The sequence below is a fragment of the Chiloscyllium punctatum genome, chromosome 4 (genome assembly GCF_047496795.1).
Source record: "Chiloscyllium punctatum isolate Juve2018m chromosome 4, sChiPun1.3, whole genome shotgun sequence".
In the NCBI taxonomy this organism is placed as follows: Eukaryota; Metazoa; Chordata; class Chondrichthyes; order Orectolobiformes; family Hemiscylliidae; genus Chiloscyllium; species Chiloscyllium punctatum.
The window spans coordinates 90,265,623-90,283,543 of NC_092742.1; the positions used below are offsets into that span (position 1 = coordinate 90,265,623).

The window sequence follows — 17,921 nt, forward strand, 5'->3', positions numbered from 1 at the left end:
TTAATCTCTCCTTAAAACAATTTAGAAACTCCAACCAAAATGTTACGAATAAATTTGCCCAGGTGTCCTACAATACCGCAGTGGTCAAATCAATACAAACACAAGCCGGTACCAATGCAAAACAGTCCCAACTTTATTAGGAAGAAAGCTACAACAACATTTCACACTAAACATACTATCTCTAATACTATTTGGCACCTTAAAGATACAATACTTACCGAGTCTCTTGTAGAGTCCACAGTCGCTCTCCCTCTGGCTGGTTAGCTCATAAAGCCTCCAGAAGATTCCAAAAGTGAGGTCTGCAGATGAAACTTGTTTTTGTACCTGTTAGACGGTTTTGTGGAGCTTTCTATGGTTCTGGCCGATCAAGGAGATACACTTGATTGTTTGAAACAGAGTCAAATCATTTGAATGACTTGCCACCGTTTGTTTCTTTGTGTAACAGGACCCGGTACCTTTCAGCTTGGGTCCTCCTTTGTTTAGTGAATAAGTTGTTGGGGAGTGTCTGTTCAGGATAACTACTGCCTTTGACATTGTTTTAATGTCATTAGGACCTGGCGACTATGTTTGCAGTGTGCCTGGTGTGTGGGTTTTGTGATTGCAGGGTTTTACTTGGCCAATATACCCAGCATCCCTTGCTGTTGGCCCAGTTAACAATCTGTGCTTTAGCAGCCAGGAGGCTACTGCACACTCCTGTGAAATGCCTTGTGATGTTCTTCAGCATCAAAGTTGCTGTATAAATGCAATCTTTTTTTGTTGTTTCTTTACTTACCCCACTACCATCCTTGTTTACTGCATCCCAGCACTCCTTTGTCACAACCTTTTCCATCTGATCCTGACCCTTTTGTTTGCTCCTCTCCCTCCCTCCCTCCCCAAAAGGAAACCCCAGTTAAATTTGAAAATGAGGAAAATGCTTTGACTCATTGTCGACACTTCAAAATGGAGCTCCAGCACATCCAGGACTGTCATTTCCAAGTGTCACTGCTTTGTTTCCTCTAGATTTCCTGACTCCATACTCACTCAAGAATTGCTAAATTTCTACGGGTTGCATTGAAATGTCATTGATAGTTTGCCTGTGAGTGTTTCAAAGCATTTTCAGTTCCAATTTCAAAAAACAATTCTGAATCTATTATATACACACTAGATATGATATCGCTGTGCCAGTGTTAGACTGGGGTGGACAAAGTTAGAAGTGTGTTGTATGATTTTCAACATTGTTAGATAGGAATTCTCAATGGGGGAAAGAGTTTGCTGTTGTGACTAATTGCTCTGTGGGGCTGTGCTGCATTCTGTGTTCAACAGTGACATCTGCAGCTTAATTTGAGGAAAGTTGCTTTAGTAACCACAAAAGCCATGTTGCAAAAGTTATTTTAAAAAAGGAGAATATGGAAGAACCGAACTTACATTCACATTGTCCATGACCTCAGTGACTTCTATGCCATTCAAGGGCCGTGTAAATGACCATTTTTAACAAGAGAATCTAACCATCATCTCCTAAACACTCAATGGCATGACCCTCACTGTATTCCCCACAATCTACATCTTGTGGGTTACCATCGACCAGACTGATTATAACATGCTCTTCCTTAGATAAAGAGGAGAGAAAACATTTCAATGAGTTACAGCTTTGGTCATAAAGGACCAAACCAGGCCGACCAGGGGAAAGCCAGGTCTCTGGAACTGAGTCTGGCTCGGTGGCTCAGAAGGGAAATGGGGGGTTGGGGGGGGGGGGGGGTGGAGGGGGAGTGGGGTGGAGAATAGGAGAGCGATAGGGATAGGAGATCAATGTTTAGAGGAACAGACAGGAGGTTCTGTCATCACGAACAAGACTCCTTGATGGTATGTTGCCACCCGGCTGCCAGGGTCAGGGATGCCTCGGATCGAGTCTCCAGGATTCTTAAGGGGAAGGGAGATCAGCCAGAAATTGAGGTACACATTGGTACCAATGAAATAGTTCAGAAAAGGGATGAAGATCTGAAAAGTGAATATAGGGTGTTAGGTTGGAAGCTAAAAGGCAGCAGAGATCGGTGGGAGCTGGGCAGAAGTGAAGGCAGAGCGCAAAGCCGGTCGGGAAGGTAAGTGATTGTTATTTGAGTGGGTGTGTTCTAGACCCAGGTCCTACAAAGTAGGGCCTCCCTCCCTCCCTCCTCCTCTAACCTAAATTAAAAGTCCACAGACTTGCCCCAAAAAGAGGGTCCAAGGAAGTTCCTGTGCATTGAAGAGTGAGGCTTTAGCTCAGGAGTCTTTGACAAGGGGGTTGAGTGAAGTGATTACGCCACAGTTGAAGAGGGTGCCAAGCTGGTTCAGCGTGCTACGTGCTTGATGTGGGAGGTCAACGACTCTGGTGTGTCTGGCTCGTATAAGTGTGGAAAGTGTGTGCATGTTCAGCTACTGACAGAGCAAATTGCAGCACTGATGAAAGAACTCTAGGACCTTAGGCTCATCCGAGAGAATGAGATCTTTCTGGACAGGACCTTCAGCGAGGTTGTTACACCGACCACATCAGAAGAGAGCAGACGATGAGGAGACAGGTGCAAGAGACCCCGGGGGAAGTACCTGTCAGGAACAAGTTGAATCTTTTGGAAACAGTAGAGGCAGATGACACTGCCAGTCCGCGAGGCGGCCAGGTCTGTCAATCAGAAGTTGGCGTAGAGGCAGAGCGGAAGAGTCGGACATCGCACAGAGCTGTGGTAATAGGGGACTCCATAGTGAGAGGAACTGACCAGGGTTTTTGTGGCAGCAGGCGGGACTTAAGGATGGTGTGTTGCCTTCCTGTTAAAGACATCACAGACAGAGGGCAGGAAATCCTCAAGGACGAAGGTGAAGAGCCAGAGGTGGCGGTATATGTCGGCACAAATGATGTCAGGAAGAAGAGGAGGAACATACTACAGCGGGACTTCGGAGAACTAGGAAGAAGGCTGAAAAGCAGGACGTCCAGGGTGGTTATCTCCAGTTTGCTTCCAGTTCCTCAGGCTGGAGAGGCCAGAAACAGGGAGATAATGGACTCGAATGTGTGGCTGGGGAACTGGTGCAGGAAGCAAGGATTTAAATTCTTGGATCACTGGGGTATGTTTTGGGGGTAAGCATAAATTATACAAGAGAGATGGTTTGGACCTTAATAGGTTAGGGACCAGCATTCTGGCAGGCAGGTTTGCTACTGCAACACAGCTGCGTTTAAACTAAGTAGCCGGCGGGGGGGGGGAAGGGGGCAAACTGGATGTTTAAGAAGGAAATTGAAGGGAAAGTTAGAACAAGGGAAGTCAAGAAAGACAACTGTATCAATGAGGCAGAAAACTCAAAAAGGGATCATGCTGTAAAGTTGAGTGAAATAGGAGTTGATGGGAAGGGTGAGGGCTGTAACAAATTAAAAATACTATACATGAATGCACGAAGCATTAGAGATAAGATGGATGAGCTTGAGGCTCTTTTGGAAATTGGCAGATACGATATTGTGGGGATAACTGAGACGTGGCTTCAAGTGGACAGGGCCTGGTAAATGAATATTCAAGGCTACACGTGCTATCGTAAGGACAGACTGACGGGCAGAGGGGGTGGGGTGGCCATGTTGGTAAGGGATGCTATTCAGTCCCTTGCGCGGGGGGACTTAGAATCAGGGGATGTAGAGTCAGTATGGATAGAGCTGAGAAATTCTAAGGGTAAAAAGACCCTCTTGGGAGTAATCTACAGGCCCCCAAACAGTAGTCTGGATGTCGGATGTAAGTTGAATCAGGAGCTGAAATTGGCCTGTCGCAAAGATGTTACTACAGTTGTTATGGGGGATTTCAATATGCAGGTAGACTGGGAGAATCAGGATGGTATTGGACCTCAAAAAACAGACTTTGTGGAGTGCCTCAGAGATGGATTCTTAGAGCAGCTGGTGCTGGAGCCTACCAGGGAGAAGGCAATTCTGGATCTGGTATTGTGCAACGAACCAAAATTGATCAGGGACCTCGAAGTGAAAGAGCCATTGGGACGTAGTGACCATAATAAGCTTCAATCTGCAATTTGAGAGGGAGAGGGTACAATCGGAAGTGACAATATTTCAGTTGAATAAAGGGAACTAAGGAGCTATGAGGGAGGAGCTGGCCAAAGTTCAATGGTGCAATACCTTAGCAGGGATGACAGTGGAGGAACAATGGCAGATATTTCTGTGTATAATGCAGAAGATGCAGGATCAGTTCATTCCAAAAAGGAAGAAAGATCCTAGGAGGAGGCATGGGTGGCCGTGGCTGATGAGGGAAGTTAAGAAACATATAAAGTCAAAAGAGAAAAAGTATAACATAGCAAAGATAAGTGGGAAAACAGAGGACTGGGAAGCTTTTAAAGAACAACAGAGGATTACTAAGAAGGAAATACATAGAGAAAAAATGAGGTATGAAGGTAAACTGGCCAAAAATATAAAGGAGGATAGTAAAAGCTTTTTTAGGTATGTGAAAGGCAAAAAAATGGTTAAGACTAAAATTGGGCCCTTGAAAACAGAAGCAGGGGAATATATTACAGGGAACAAAGAAATGGCAGAAGAATTGAATTGGTACTTCAGATCTGTGTTCACTGGGGAAGACACAAGCAATCTCCCTGAGGTAACAGTGGCTGAAGGACCTGAACTTAAGGGAATTTATATTTGCCAGGAATTGGTGTTGGAGAGACTGTTAGGTCTGAAGGTTGATAAGTCCCCTGGGCCTGATGGTCTATATCCCAGGGTACTGAAGGAGGTGGCTCGAGAAATCGTGGATGCGTTGGTGATTATTTTCCAGAGTTCGATAGATTCGGGATCAGTTCCTGCGGACTGGAGGGTGGCTAATATTGTACCACTTTTTAAGGTGGGAGAGAGAAAGCAGGAAATTATAGAGCAGTTAGTCTGACCTCAGTGGTGGGAAAGATGCTAGAGTCTATTATAAAGGATGAAACTACGACACATCTGGATAGTAGTAACAGGATAGGTCAGAGTCAGTATGGATTTATGAAGGGGAAATCATGCTTGACTAATCTTCTGGAATTTTTTTGAGGATGTAACTCTGAAGATGAAAGAGGGAGATCCAGTAGATGTAGTGCACCTGGACTTTCAGAAAGCTTTTAATAAAGTCCCACATAGGAGGTTAGTGAACAAAATTAGGGCACATGGTATTTGGGGCAAAGTACTAACTTGGATTGAAAGTTGGTTGGCTGATAGGAAACAAAGAGTAGTGATAAATGGCTCCATTTCGGAATGGCAGGCAGTGACCAGTGGGGTACCGCAGGGATCAGTGCTGGGACCACAGCTTTTTACAATATATGTTAATGATATAGAAGATGGTATTAGTAATAACATTAGTAAATTTGCTGATGATACTAAGCTGGGTGGCAGGGTGAAATGGGAGGAGGATGTTAGGAGATTACAGGATAACCTGGACAGGTTAGATGAGTGGTCAGATGCATGGCAGATGCAGTTTAATGTGGATAAATGTATGGTTATCCACTTTGGTGGCAAGAACAGGAAGGCAGATTACTACCTAAATGGAACCAATTTAGGTAAAGGGGCAGTACAAAGAGATCTGGGTGTTCTTGTACACCAGTCAATGAAGGTAAGCATGCAGGTACAGCAGGTAGTGAAGAAGGCTAATAGCATGCTGGCCTTCATAACAAGAGGGTTAAGGTTAGGGTTAGGGTTGAGTATAGAAGCAAAGAGGTTCTTCTGCAGCTGTACAGGGCCCTGGTGAGACCACACCTGGAGTACTGCGTGCAGTTCTGATTTCTAAATTTGAGGAAAGACATTCTTGCTATTGAGGGAGTGCAGCGTAGGTTCACGAGGTCAATTCCTGGAATGGCGGGACTACCTTACGCTGAAAGACTGGAGCGACGGGGTTTGTATACCCTTGAGTTTAGAAGATTGAGAGGGTATCTAATTGAGACATATAAAGATTATTAAAGGATTGGACACTCTGGAGGCAGGAAATATGTTTCCGCTGATGGGTGCGTGCCGAACCAGAGAACACAGCTTAAAAATACAGGGTAGACCATTTAGGACAGAGATGAGGAGAAACTTCTGCACCCAGAGAGTGGTGGCTGTGTGGAATGCTCTGCCCCAGAGGGCAGTGGAGACCCAGTCTCTGGATTCATTTAAGAAAGAGTTGGATAGAGCTCTCAAGGATTGTGGAATCAAGGTTTATGGAGATAAAGCAGGAACAGGATACTGATTAAGGATGATCAGACATGATCATATTGAATGGTGGTGCAGGCTCGAAGGGCAGAATGGCCTACTCTTGCACCTACTGTCTATTGTCTAGAAATCGCAGGATCGTGAGATTAGGAACAGAGAGTGAGTGCAGCTGAACACATGGTTGCAGAGCTGGTGCAGGAGGGAGGGCTTCAGATACATGGATCATTGGGATATCTTCTGGGGAAAGTGGGACCCGCACAAGGAGGATGTTGCACCTAAACTGGAGGCACCAATATCCAGGAGGTTTGCTGGAGCTGTTCGGGAGCGTTTAAACTAGATTGGCAAGGGGGGGGGCTGGGAATCAGAGGCACAGATCAGAGAATGGAGTAGCTGGTGAACAGGTAGATACAGAATGCTGAATCTGTGAGGAAAGATAGATAGTTGATAAGGCAAAGTTGCAATCAGTGTGATGGGTTGAAGTATGTCTCTTTTAACGCAGGAAGTGTCAGGAATAAGGGTGATGAACTTAGAGCATGGATGTGTACTTGGAGCTATGATGTTGTGTCCATAGCTGAGACCTGGATATCACAGGGGCAGGAATGGTTGTTGGATGTTCCAGGGTTTTGATGCTTCAAAAGGAATAGGGATGGAGGTAAATGAGGTGGAGGAATGGCATTGCTAATCATAGCTGTAGAAAGGGAGGTCATCAAGGTGGGTTTGTCTACAGAGTCAGTATGGGAGCGCGGGGGGGGGGGGGGGGGGAAAGAGTCAGAAACAGGAAAGGTGTAGTCACTTTATTGGGAGTTTTCTATAGACCCCCCAATAGCAACAGAGACACTGAGGAGCAGATTGGGGGACAGAGTTTGGAAAAGTGCAGGAGTAACAGGGTTGTTGTCATGGGTGACTTCAGTTTCCCTAATATTGATTGGAACCTCCTTAGTGCAAATAGTTTGGATGGAGCAGATTTTGTCAGGTGTGTCCAAGAGGGGTTTCTGACTCAATATGTAAATAGGCCAACTAGAGGGGAAGCGTGTCAGATCTCTCAGTGGGAGAGCATTTCGGTGATGATCACAACTCCTTGACCTTTACTAGTAGGGTGAAGGAACCTTGGTTGAGATGTGGAACATGCAGTCAAGGGGAAGAAGGAAGCTTACTTAAGGTTGAGGAAACACAAATCAGACAGATCTCTGGAAGGGTTACAAGTAGCCAGGCAAGAACTAAAGAATGGACTTACAAGAGCTAGAAGGGGGCATGAAAAAGCTTTGTTGGATAGGATTAAGGAAAGCCCCAAGCCTTCTACGCAAGGAACTAGAGGATGGCCAGAGTGAGGGTAGGGCCAATCAGGGATAGTGGAGGGAACTTGTGCCTGGAGTTGGAGGAGGTAGGGAAGGTTCTTAAAGAATACTTTGCCTCAGTATTCACTAGTGAGGGGGACTTTGTCATTTGTGATGACACTGTGAAACAGGCTGATATGCCCAAACAAGTTGATGTTAAGGAGGAGGATGTGCTGGAAATTTTGAAAAACAAGGATCGATAAGTCCCCTGGGCCAAATGGGATAAGCCCAAGGTTACAACAGGAAGCGAGGGAAGAGGTTGCTGCACCTTTGGCAATGATCTTTGCGTCCTCACTCTCCACTGGAGTAATACCAGATGATTGGAAGGTGGCAAATGTTATTCCCTTGTTCAAGAAAAGGAATAGGAATAACTCTGGGAATTACAGACCAGTCAGTCTGATGTCTGCGGAGGGCAAATTATTGGAGAGGATTCTGAGAGACAGGATTTATGATTATTTGGAAAAGCATATTTTGATTACAGATAGTCAGCATGGCTTTGAGAGGGGCAGGTCATGCCTCACAAACCTTACTGAATTCTTTGGGGATGTGACAAAACGCATTGATGAAGGTAGAGCAGCGAATATGGTGTACATGGATTTTAGTAAGACATTTGATAAGATTCCCCATGGTAGGATCATTCAGAAAGTGAGGAGGCATGGGATACAGGGAAATTTGGCTGTCTGAATACGGAATTGGCTGGCCCATAGAAGACAGAGGGTGGGAGTAGATGGAAAATATTCAGTCTGGAGCTTGGTGACCAGTGGTGTTTTTCAGGGATCTGTTCTGGGTCACCTGCTCCTTATCATTTTTATAAATGATTTAAATGGGAAAGTGGAAAGATAGATTAGTAAGTTTGCCAATGACACAAAGGTTACTGTGGTAGATAGTGTGGAGGGCATTTGTAGGTTGCAACGTGACATTGACAAGATGCAGAGCTCGGCTGATAAGTGGTAGATGGAGTTCAACCTGGAAAAGTGTGAAGTGATTCATTTTGGAAGGCCACATTTGAATGCAGAATACAGGTTAAAGACAGGATTCTTGGCAGTGTGGAGGAGGGATCTTGGGATCCATGTGCATAGATCCCTCAAAGTCGCCACCAAGGTTAATAGGGTTGTGAAGAAGGCGTATGGTGTTGGCTTTCATTAGCAGGGGAATTGAGTTTAAGAGCCGCGAGGTTATGCTGCAGCTGTATAAAGCCCTGGTTAGAATACATTTGGAATATTGTGTTCAGTGTGGTCGCCTCATTATAGGAAGAATGTGGAAGCTTTAGAGAGTGTGCAGAGGAGATTTATCAGGATGCTGCCTGAACTGGAGGGCAAGTCTTATGAAGAAAGGTGGAGGGAGCTAGGGCTTTTCTCATTGGTGCAAAGAAGGATGAGAGGTGACTTGATAGAGGTGTACAAGATGATGAGAGGCATAGAGAGAAGGAATAGTCAGAGACTATTTTCCCCAGGATGAAAATGGCTATCACGAAGGGGCATAATTTTAAGGTGATTGGAGGAAGGTTTAGGGGAGATGTCAAAGGCAGGTTCTTTACAGTGGGTGGTGGGTTCATGGAATGCACTGCCAGCAGTGGTAGTAGAGTCAGATACATTAGGGACATTTAAGTGACTCTTGGATATGTATATGGATGATAGTACAATGAAGGGTATGTAGATTAGTTTGATCTTAGAGTAGGATAAAAGGTAAGCACAATTATTGAGAGCCAAAGGGCCTGTACTGTTCTATTTTCTAAACAGTAACTGGAAACCTGAACAATAGCAGTGAGACACCTCATAAGATGCATAAGTACAAGTTGTACTCGCTGTGCTAAGCAACAATCCGCATTTAAATAGTTCCTTTAATTCAGCAAAATATCCCAACACAACTTAGAAGCATTAAAGTACAAAGTCACATCCGGAAATGTGAGGTCAAGTATCCAGAGATTTGGTCTCAGAACTATTTTAAAGGAGAGTTTTGAATGAGGAATAAGGAATAAAAGGTGGTCAGGTTTTGTGCAAGTAAATCTAGAGCTAAGGGCCTAGATAGCTACAGCCACCAACAGTGAAACAATAAAAATCCTCTAGAGCCAAAGGAGGCAGTGATGTAATAGTAATGTCTAGTTGTCCAGAACCCCAGGCTAATGTTATGGGAACATGTTTTCAGATCCCACTACCGCAGATGGTGAAATCTGAATTCAACAAAATTCATTTTAAAATTAGCCTAATGGTGACTGTGATTGTTTTAAAAAAAAGTATCCATCTGGTTCACTATCTGCCTTCCTTACCTGATATATTCTGCAGCAATGTTGCTGATTCTTAAATTCCTTCTAGGCAATTAGGAATGGACAAAAGCAACACCGACATCTCACAAGTGAATAATAAGAAAAATACAATTGGAAAAACACCTTTGCACAGTATTTTGTGTCTGAATTAATCTTTCTGCAATTGTTCTATTTGATGACAGACAATTTGATTTGAGAGATGTTATTCTTTCCATTAAATACCAAATGCACATATCACATATTCACACATACGTCATAGGGAAAGAGAGAGCCATATAAACACAGAGACATACACTTTGTAGGTATTCTAATTTAAAACAATGCCCAGTAAAAAAATTGGATGATAAATCCTTCTAAGTTCCACCAGAGGTCAGCAAATCCTTGCTATTAAAAGAGCACAATAGTTCCACACCACACAGGCACAGTCTCCTCCAATGTGTCAGACGACGAGTCTTTACTTTGGGCTACAGATATAGAGGTTCAGGGGAAGAGCAGGGGTTTGACATGACAGATGCATTCAGGACACTTATTTAAACAAGACATCAGGACAGTGACACAGTTAGAGAGAATAAAGCCTCCAGCTAATAGGAGACTATATCGAGGGAAACCAACTTTGCTTATTTACTTTGTTAATCAATGCAGCTAGCTTGAAATCCATTTAATTCAGAGAAGGAAGGTTGGGCAATACATTTTCTTGAAAAATGGTGCCTATTTTTTAATCACGACTTTAATCTGCTACACATTCATATCATTGAATTACATAGTCCCTTGTCTCCAGGACACAGTGTTTTAAAGCACTGGCTAAATGACACCCTGCCCTACCCAAGATAAACAGTACTACTCACTGTGGAAATGAGCCATACCACAATAGTGCCCCATTCACGGAGATGGAGGACTACAACCTGGTGTTGTGTGATTTTTTTTAAACTTTGCCCACTATCCAGGATAGCAATCAGATAAACTTTGGATATAAAGAACTAAGTCTTAAGGAACATCTTACAAGACGGTGAAAGAATCAGAGGTTTAATTTGGGAACTTCACAACTAAGAGCCCAGGCAGCTGACGCCACAGTCACCTATGGTGTAGTGATTACAATCGGGAATATACCAAAGGACACAGTCGGAGCAACACAGAGAGCCCAAAGGCTGCAGGAAGTCCAGAAGCAGGGAGAGATGAGGCTAGAGAGACACTTGAACATGAGCTGGAGAATGCATAACTGCACCTAAAGACAACTCATAGTGAGAGTTTACGTATGGGCAGGTTATGTAGGGTTACGACAGCAGGCCAATTCAGGAGATCACTATAATGGCCAAAGACCTGAAAAAGCCTGGATGCCTCATCATTCTCATTGGTAATGGTGTTGGGAGGTTGTGTGGCAAATGAGTTAGAGCTCCCACCTTAATAAATCTCCAGTGCTTGCTGCAGTGAGGTGCAATCATTAGAAATAAAAATCTGTCTTTTTTGCCCCTGGAAACCAAAACCCTTTTTGCAACAGAATCAAAATTTCCGAAATAATAACATACTGTAAACTTTCACCATCTAAATACACTACCAATAGAGCAATCATCAGCTATTGGTTCTGCAAGTGTTACAGAACCCACACTGAGCAAAGTGATTTGAACAAGAATTGGTGTTGCAGCTGAACCTGATGCCAATCCTGATGATCACAGGAAGTCTGAAAATTTAAGTCATTTTTCAGGTCAGGATCTCAGTGCTGTGTGTATGTGATTTTTCCAAATCGTCATTTTTTGTTTTTCGTTTGTATAATAAACCCATCTGCCTTTATCAAAAGTACACTGACAGCCTCTTTTGGATATGTTCAGTGGCTGACCACCACACTAACAAATTGTAAAAATAAAACCGATGGTTCTGACTTGTCAAGCACAACCATCAGCTGAGATCATCTCAGGTTGTGTTCCAGTCCAATCCCAGAGACGTGAACACAAGATTCAATTCTGAAATGTGAATGCCTTGGTCAGATAGCAATGTACAGTTGGAGGCACCGTCTTTTGACATAAAATATTAATCCAAGGTCCGACCTTCTCTCCAGGGTATATAAAACAGGTAGAAGCGTTCTCCTCAGTGTCCTGGCCAATATCTACCCTCATCAACGACACAACCAACATCAGCGGCACAAATTACCATGTCAATTGTAGACTGCTGTTTGTGGCAATTTGCTGTGTACAAATTAGCTGTCACTCTTCTAGCATGACACAATTACAAAACTTCAGAAGAGTACTCCTTAGAATAGTGCTTTGTGACATCCTGAGGTTGTGAAAGGTGCTATACAGATTCCCTTTTTTTAAAAAAGTATTTGAACAATTGTAATGTAGGATATTGTGTTTTGCTTTTGGAGGTATGTTAGTGCTGGTGAATGATAACCAGTCAGTTAGAAACCTGTGTTAGCACAGAGGTCAAAGGTCAGATACATAATTCCTTGAGCATCTCAGCACCAAATTAAGAAGCACAGCCTCATATTTTACGCAAGTAATTTCTTTCCCTTTCTTGTACAAGTCATCTTATGGGCATCAAGTACAATTGCAAAATGATGTAGCAATCAAGTTAGCTTTTACACTGAGCAGAGAAGATTCAAACTGATTTCACATTTAAAAATTGAAATGTTACTCGAAGAGGCAGCTCTTCATTTTAATCTTTGACAAGAAACATTCATCAACTTTAACTCTGATTAGTCAGCAACTGTACACACGCATGGAAAGCACAATAAATCATCCCAGCCAACAAAATAAGGCAGGACAGGCAAAGCAGTTCAGTCACCTAGAGTATCTATGGTATTGACATGTAATTAAAGGAGCACCACTGGCTCACAGTGTCAGGTCTCTTCGTGGTCTCAGCCCTCCCGATCCCTGTATTCTCTTCCTGCTCCCATGGCCCCCAACCAACTTTCCAAGATTTTCCACTTTTTCTTCACTTTCCACTCTCATCACTCTGCCAATGGCATCCCCACACCTTCAATCCTGACTTTTGGATTCCCACTCTAAACCAATTCATTTGCCGAGCCGCAGGTTTGATCACCCAACTTTCAGTTGGTGTTGATTTTTAATGTAATTACGCTCCTGTGAAGGCATTGCTTAAATGCAAGTTGGCAAGGAGCAGAAGCTGATGGTTACTTAGAAATTCTTTACTAGCCGTGCCAGCTGACCAACTTGGAAATGGTTTAAAAAGTCTGGTTAGGCCATACCGTGATAGCCACTCTAATATGGATATTGTAAATCAGCTGAGGGATCTTAATGAACACCATAAAATTGTACACCTCCATCTCATAAAATTGTACAGCCTAAAAGAGGCTATTCATACCTATGCTGGTACAGGCTGGGGCTGTTTTCCCTGGAGCGTTGGAGGCTGAAGGGTGAACTTATAGAGGTCTATAAAATCATGAGGGGCATGGATACGATAAATAGACAAAGTCTTTTCCCTGGGGTGGGGGAGTCCAGAACGAGAGAGCATAGGTTCAAGGTGAGTGGGGAAAGATATAAAAGAGACCTACAGAGCAACTTTTTCACACAGAGGGTGGTGCGTGTTTGGAATGAGCTACCAGAGGAAGTGGCAGAGACTGGTCCAATTGCAACATTTAAAAGGCATTTGGATGGGTATATGAATAGGAAGGGTTTGGAGGGATATGGGCCGGATGCTGGCAGGAGGGACTAGATTGGGTTGGGATATCTGGTCGGCATGGACGAGTTGGACCGCAGGGTCTGTTTCCATATTGAACATCTCTATGACTCTATAAGTTATCCAATTAATCCTTTTGCCCTGTTCTTCCCTCGCTAACCAGCCCAGCCAATTTTATTTTATTATCACGTATTGATTCAGTTTTGTTTTGAAGCTTATTAATGATTCTGCTTTTGCCACCTTTTCAAGCAGTGTGTCCCACACCCTAACATTTGCCTCTTCTGCTTTTATTGCCAATTTTCTAAAAGGCAAGTCCTCGACTTATCAAACAACTATCAGGAGAACTAGCTCTTTCCCAGCTTCACTATGGAGTCACTGCCTTTAACTCTCCACTTAACCTTCTCTGCTTTAAGGCACAGAATAAGGTTCTCCACTCTCAGCATTTAACTGAATTTACCTCATTTCTCAAGCAACTCCCAATCCAGTAAATCTCATCTGCACCCTCTCTAATACTTTGACATCCAGCTTTAAGCTTGCCGCCTAGAATAGAATATAAGTCTCTGGCCAACATATAACGATAGTTTAGTGGAAACCTCCATCCACCCTGTTTTGAACTGATCCAAACCCTTCCCAGGTCATCCTCCATCATATCCCAAACACATACGCACATCAATATGAAAGATAAGGTTGTATAATTTATTCAAAAATTAGTACATTGGATCTGTGGCTCACAGTTCAGACACCCGTTATAAAATCTCACCCGTGCAAACTGCTTCAGCAGCAAGCAATAGCAACCCATGGAAGATGGAACAAGAATCTCTCTATACAATTCATGTCAAGCCAGGCCATTCCAAGATGTCCTAATCTTCCTCTGTGAAGATACAGCCACAATGTTCACCTGGACTGTCCAGAAATTCACCTCTCGGTGTCAAGATAGGAAATCGGCTCATCAGGTTAACACAGTAACATGGGCCCAGGCATCCAATCTCATGGTACAGTTAAAATACACCCAGCACTGAGTTGTGAATGAGCTCCTGATCATCAAGGTAAAACCTGCTCTGGTAGAAGGGCGTTTGGGATGGCAGTGGTGTCATCCTGTATGACCTGGTTTGTCCAGGCCTCTGTCATTGGGGCCTAGGCTGACTGCGAATTAAAATTCGCCTTTATAAACATACAAAAAGTTCTCAGATGATAAAATTACTTTTGTCGATTTGCTCAAGTAGACAATTCTAAGCCATTTCACTCAGTTTCAGATCTCAGGACATGTGGATTCACCTCCGTTCTTCTGGGGATTCATTTGCCGAATGGAAAGGTACCTTCTGGACTGGGACTCCCCACGCCCCCCCTCCTTAAGTGGCTACGTCACCCCACTTCCCTGGTGTCAGCTTCTTGCCTGTTACTTTGCCTCCAACCCAACCTCTGGAGGTAGAAGGTCCCCAAGGACTTTTTGCATCCACCTGCGTCTGATCGGAGGCAGCTCCTCGTACAAATCAAAGCCACAGGGTGACTCTACATTGGGCAACTTAAAGTGAAGCAGATGTCTTCTCAGTGCCTAGATAGAGAAGAGAAAAAAATTTGAGCTTAATTTTTTAATAGCTTCAGTATCTCAAAAAGGATTTACAGTTAATGTTGAAGTGTTATCGCTGTTTCAATAAGGAAAATGTAAGAGACAAAACAACAAATTATAATGGCTACGTAATTCTGATTTTGTTTTAGAGTCTTAGAGATATACAGCATGGAAACAGACCCTTCGGTCCAACCCGTCCATATCCCAACCCAATCTAGTCCCACTTGCCAGCACCTGGCCCATATCCCTCCAAACCATTCCTATTCATATACCCATCCAAATGCCACTTAAATGTTGCAATTGTACCAGCTCCCACCATATCCTCTGGCAGCTCATTCCATTCACGTACCACCCTCTGCATGAAAAAGTTGCCCCTTGGGTCTCTTTTATATCTTTCCACTCTCACCCTAAACCTATGCCTTCTAGTTCTGGACTCCCCGACTCCAGGGGAAAGACTTTGTCTATTTATCGTATCCATGTCCCTCATAATTTTATAAACCTCTATAAGGTCACCCTTCAGCCTCCGACGCTCCAGGGAAAACAGCCCAGCCTGTTCAGCCGCTCCCTGTAGCTCAAATCCTCCAAAACTGGCAATATCCTTGTAAATCTTTTCTGAACACTTTCAAGTTTCACAACATCTTTCCCATAGGAAGGAGACCAGAATTGCAAGCAATATTCCAACAGTGGCCTAACCAATGTCCTGTACAGCCGCAACATGACCTCCCAACTCCTGTACTCAATACTCTGACCAATAAAGGAAAGCATACCAACGCCTTCTTCACTATCCTATCTACCTGCGACTCCACTTTCAAGGAGCTATGAACCTGCACTCCAAGGTCTCTTTGTTCAGCAATACTCCCTAGGATCTTACCATTAAGTGCATGAGCCCTGCTAAGATTTGCTTTCCCAAAATGCAGCACCTCGCAGCTACCTGAATTAAACTCCATCTGCCACTTCTCAGCCCATTGGCCCATCTGATCGAGATCCTGTTGTAATCTGAGGTAACCCTCTTCGCTGTCCACTACACCTCCAATTTTGGTGTCATCTGCAAACTTACTAACTATACCTCTTATGCTCACATCCAAATCATTTATGTAAATGACAAAAAGTAGTGGACCCAGCACCGATCCTTGTGGCACTCCACTGGTCACAGGCCTCCAGTCTGAACAACAACCCTCTACCACCACCCTCTGTCTTCTACCTTTGAGCCAGTTCTGTATCCAAATGGCTAGTTCTCCCTGTTTTCCATGAGATCTAACCTTGCTAATCAGTCTCCCATGGGGAACCTTGTCGAACGTCTTACTGAAGTCCATATAGATCACATCTACTGCTCTGCCCTCATCAATCCTCTTTGTTACGTCTTCAAAAAACTCAATCAAGTTTGTGAGACATGATTTCCCACACACAAAGCCATGTTGACTATCCCTAAATCAGTCCTTGTCTTTCCAAATACATGTACATCCTGTGTTGTGGTTCTGTTCACCAAACTGGGAATTTGTGTTGCAGGCGTTTCGTCCCCTGTCTAGGTGACATCCTCAGTGCTTGGGAGCCTCCTGTGAAGTGCTTCTGTGATGTTTCCTCCAGCATTTATAGTGGTTTGTCTCTGCCGCTTCCGGTTGTCAGTTCCAGCTGTCCACTGCAGTGGCCGATGTGCTTGTTGATTGAATCAGTGGATGAATGCCATGCCTCTAGCAAAACCAACGCAGTGTACAAAACCCCATGCAAGGACTGCACAAAACACTACATCGGACAAACAGGAAGACAGCTAACGATCCGTATACATGAACACCAACTAGCCACAAAACGACATGACCAGCTATCCTTAGTAGCCACACACTCAGATGACAAGCAACATGAGTTTGACTGGGACAAGACTACTATTATAGGACAAGCCAAACAGAGAACAGCCAGGGAATTCCTAGAGGCATGGCACTCATCCACTGATTCAATCAACAAACACATCGACCTGGACCCTATATACTGACCACTGCAGTGGACAGCTGGAACTGACAACTGGAAGCGGCAGATAAAAATCACTATAAATGACGGAGGAAACATCACAGAAGCACTTCACAGGAGGCTCCCAAGCACTGAGAATGTCACCTAGACAGGGGATGAAACGTCTGCAACACAAATTCCCAGCTCAGCAAACAGAATTACAACAACAAGCTACAAATCTTCTCCCAAACTTTGAATGTACATCCTGTCCCTCAGGATTCCCTCCAACAACTTGCCCACCAATGAGGTCAGGCTCACCGGTCTATAGTTCCCTGGCTTGTCTTTACCGCCCTTCTTAAACAGCGGCACCACATTTGCCAACCTCCAGTCTTCCAGCACCTCACCTGTGACTATCGATGATACAAATATCTCAGCAATAGGCCCAGCAATCACTTCTCTAGCTTCCCACAGAGTTCTCGGGTACACCTGATCAGGTCCTGGGGATTTATCCACCTTTAACCGTTTCAAGACATTCAGCACTTCCTCCTCTGTAATATGCACATTTTGCAACATGTCACCATCTATTTCCCTACAGTCTATATCTTCCATATCCTTTTCCACAGTAAATACTGATGCAAAATACTCATTTAGTACCTCCCCCATTTTCTGTGGCTCCACACAAAGGCCGCCTTGCTGATCTTTGAGGGGCCCTATTCTCTCCCTAGTTACTCTTTTGTCCTTAATATATTTGTAAAAACTCTTTGGATTCTCCCTAATTTTATTTGCCAAAGCTATCTCATGTCCCCTTTTTGTCCTCCTGATTTCCCTCTCAAGTATACTCAAGTATCTCCAAGCGCTGTAAGATAGCAGGGCTAACCACCGAGCTACCATTCCACCCTAACTACAGTGGCATTTCAGCACTGGAATGTCAGCTGTGATTTAATCATCTTGTCACAGGAGAGGGACACCAACTTACAACTAGCTTGCTCAGAGGCTCCAGCAATGCTACTCAAGATCAGAGGGCCTCATTTTCCGCACAGCCTTGTTGAAAGA

General features: G+C 43.9%; 1 protein-coding gene across 5 annotated transcripts in view; it reads right to left on the reverse strand.

The window, feature by feature from the left end:
- Positions 1–14,045: 14,045 nt before the first annotated feature.
- The window catches only part of rpap1 (RNA polymerase II associated protein 1), a 92,881-nt gene continuing 89,005 nt past the window's right edge, over positions 14,046–17,921 (reverse strand). For all 5 annotated transcript variants that reach the window (XM_072569270.1, XM_072569269.1, XM_072569271.1 and 2 more), the window contains exon 25: positions 14,046–14,915. In XM_072569270.1, coding sequence (XP_072425371.1) covers positions 14,760–14,915 — 156 coding nt within the window. In that variant the 3' untranslated portion in view covers positions 14,046–14,759. The remainder of the gene's footprint in view (positions 14,916–17,921) is intronic.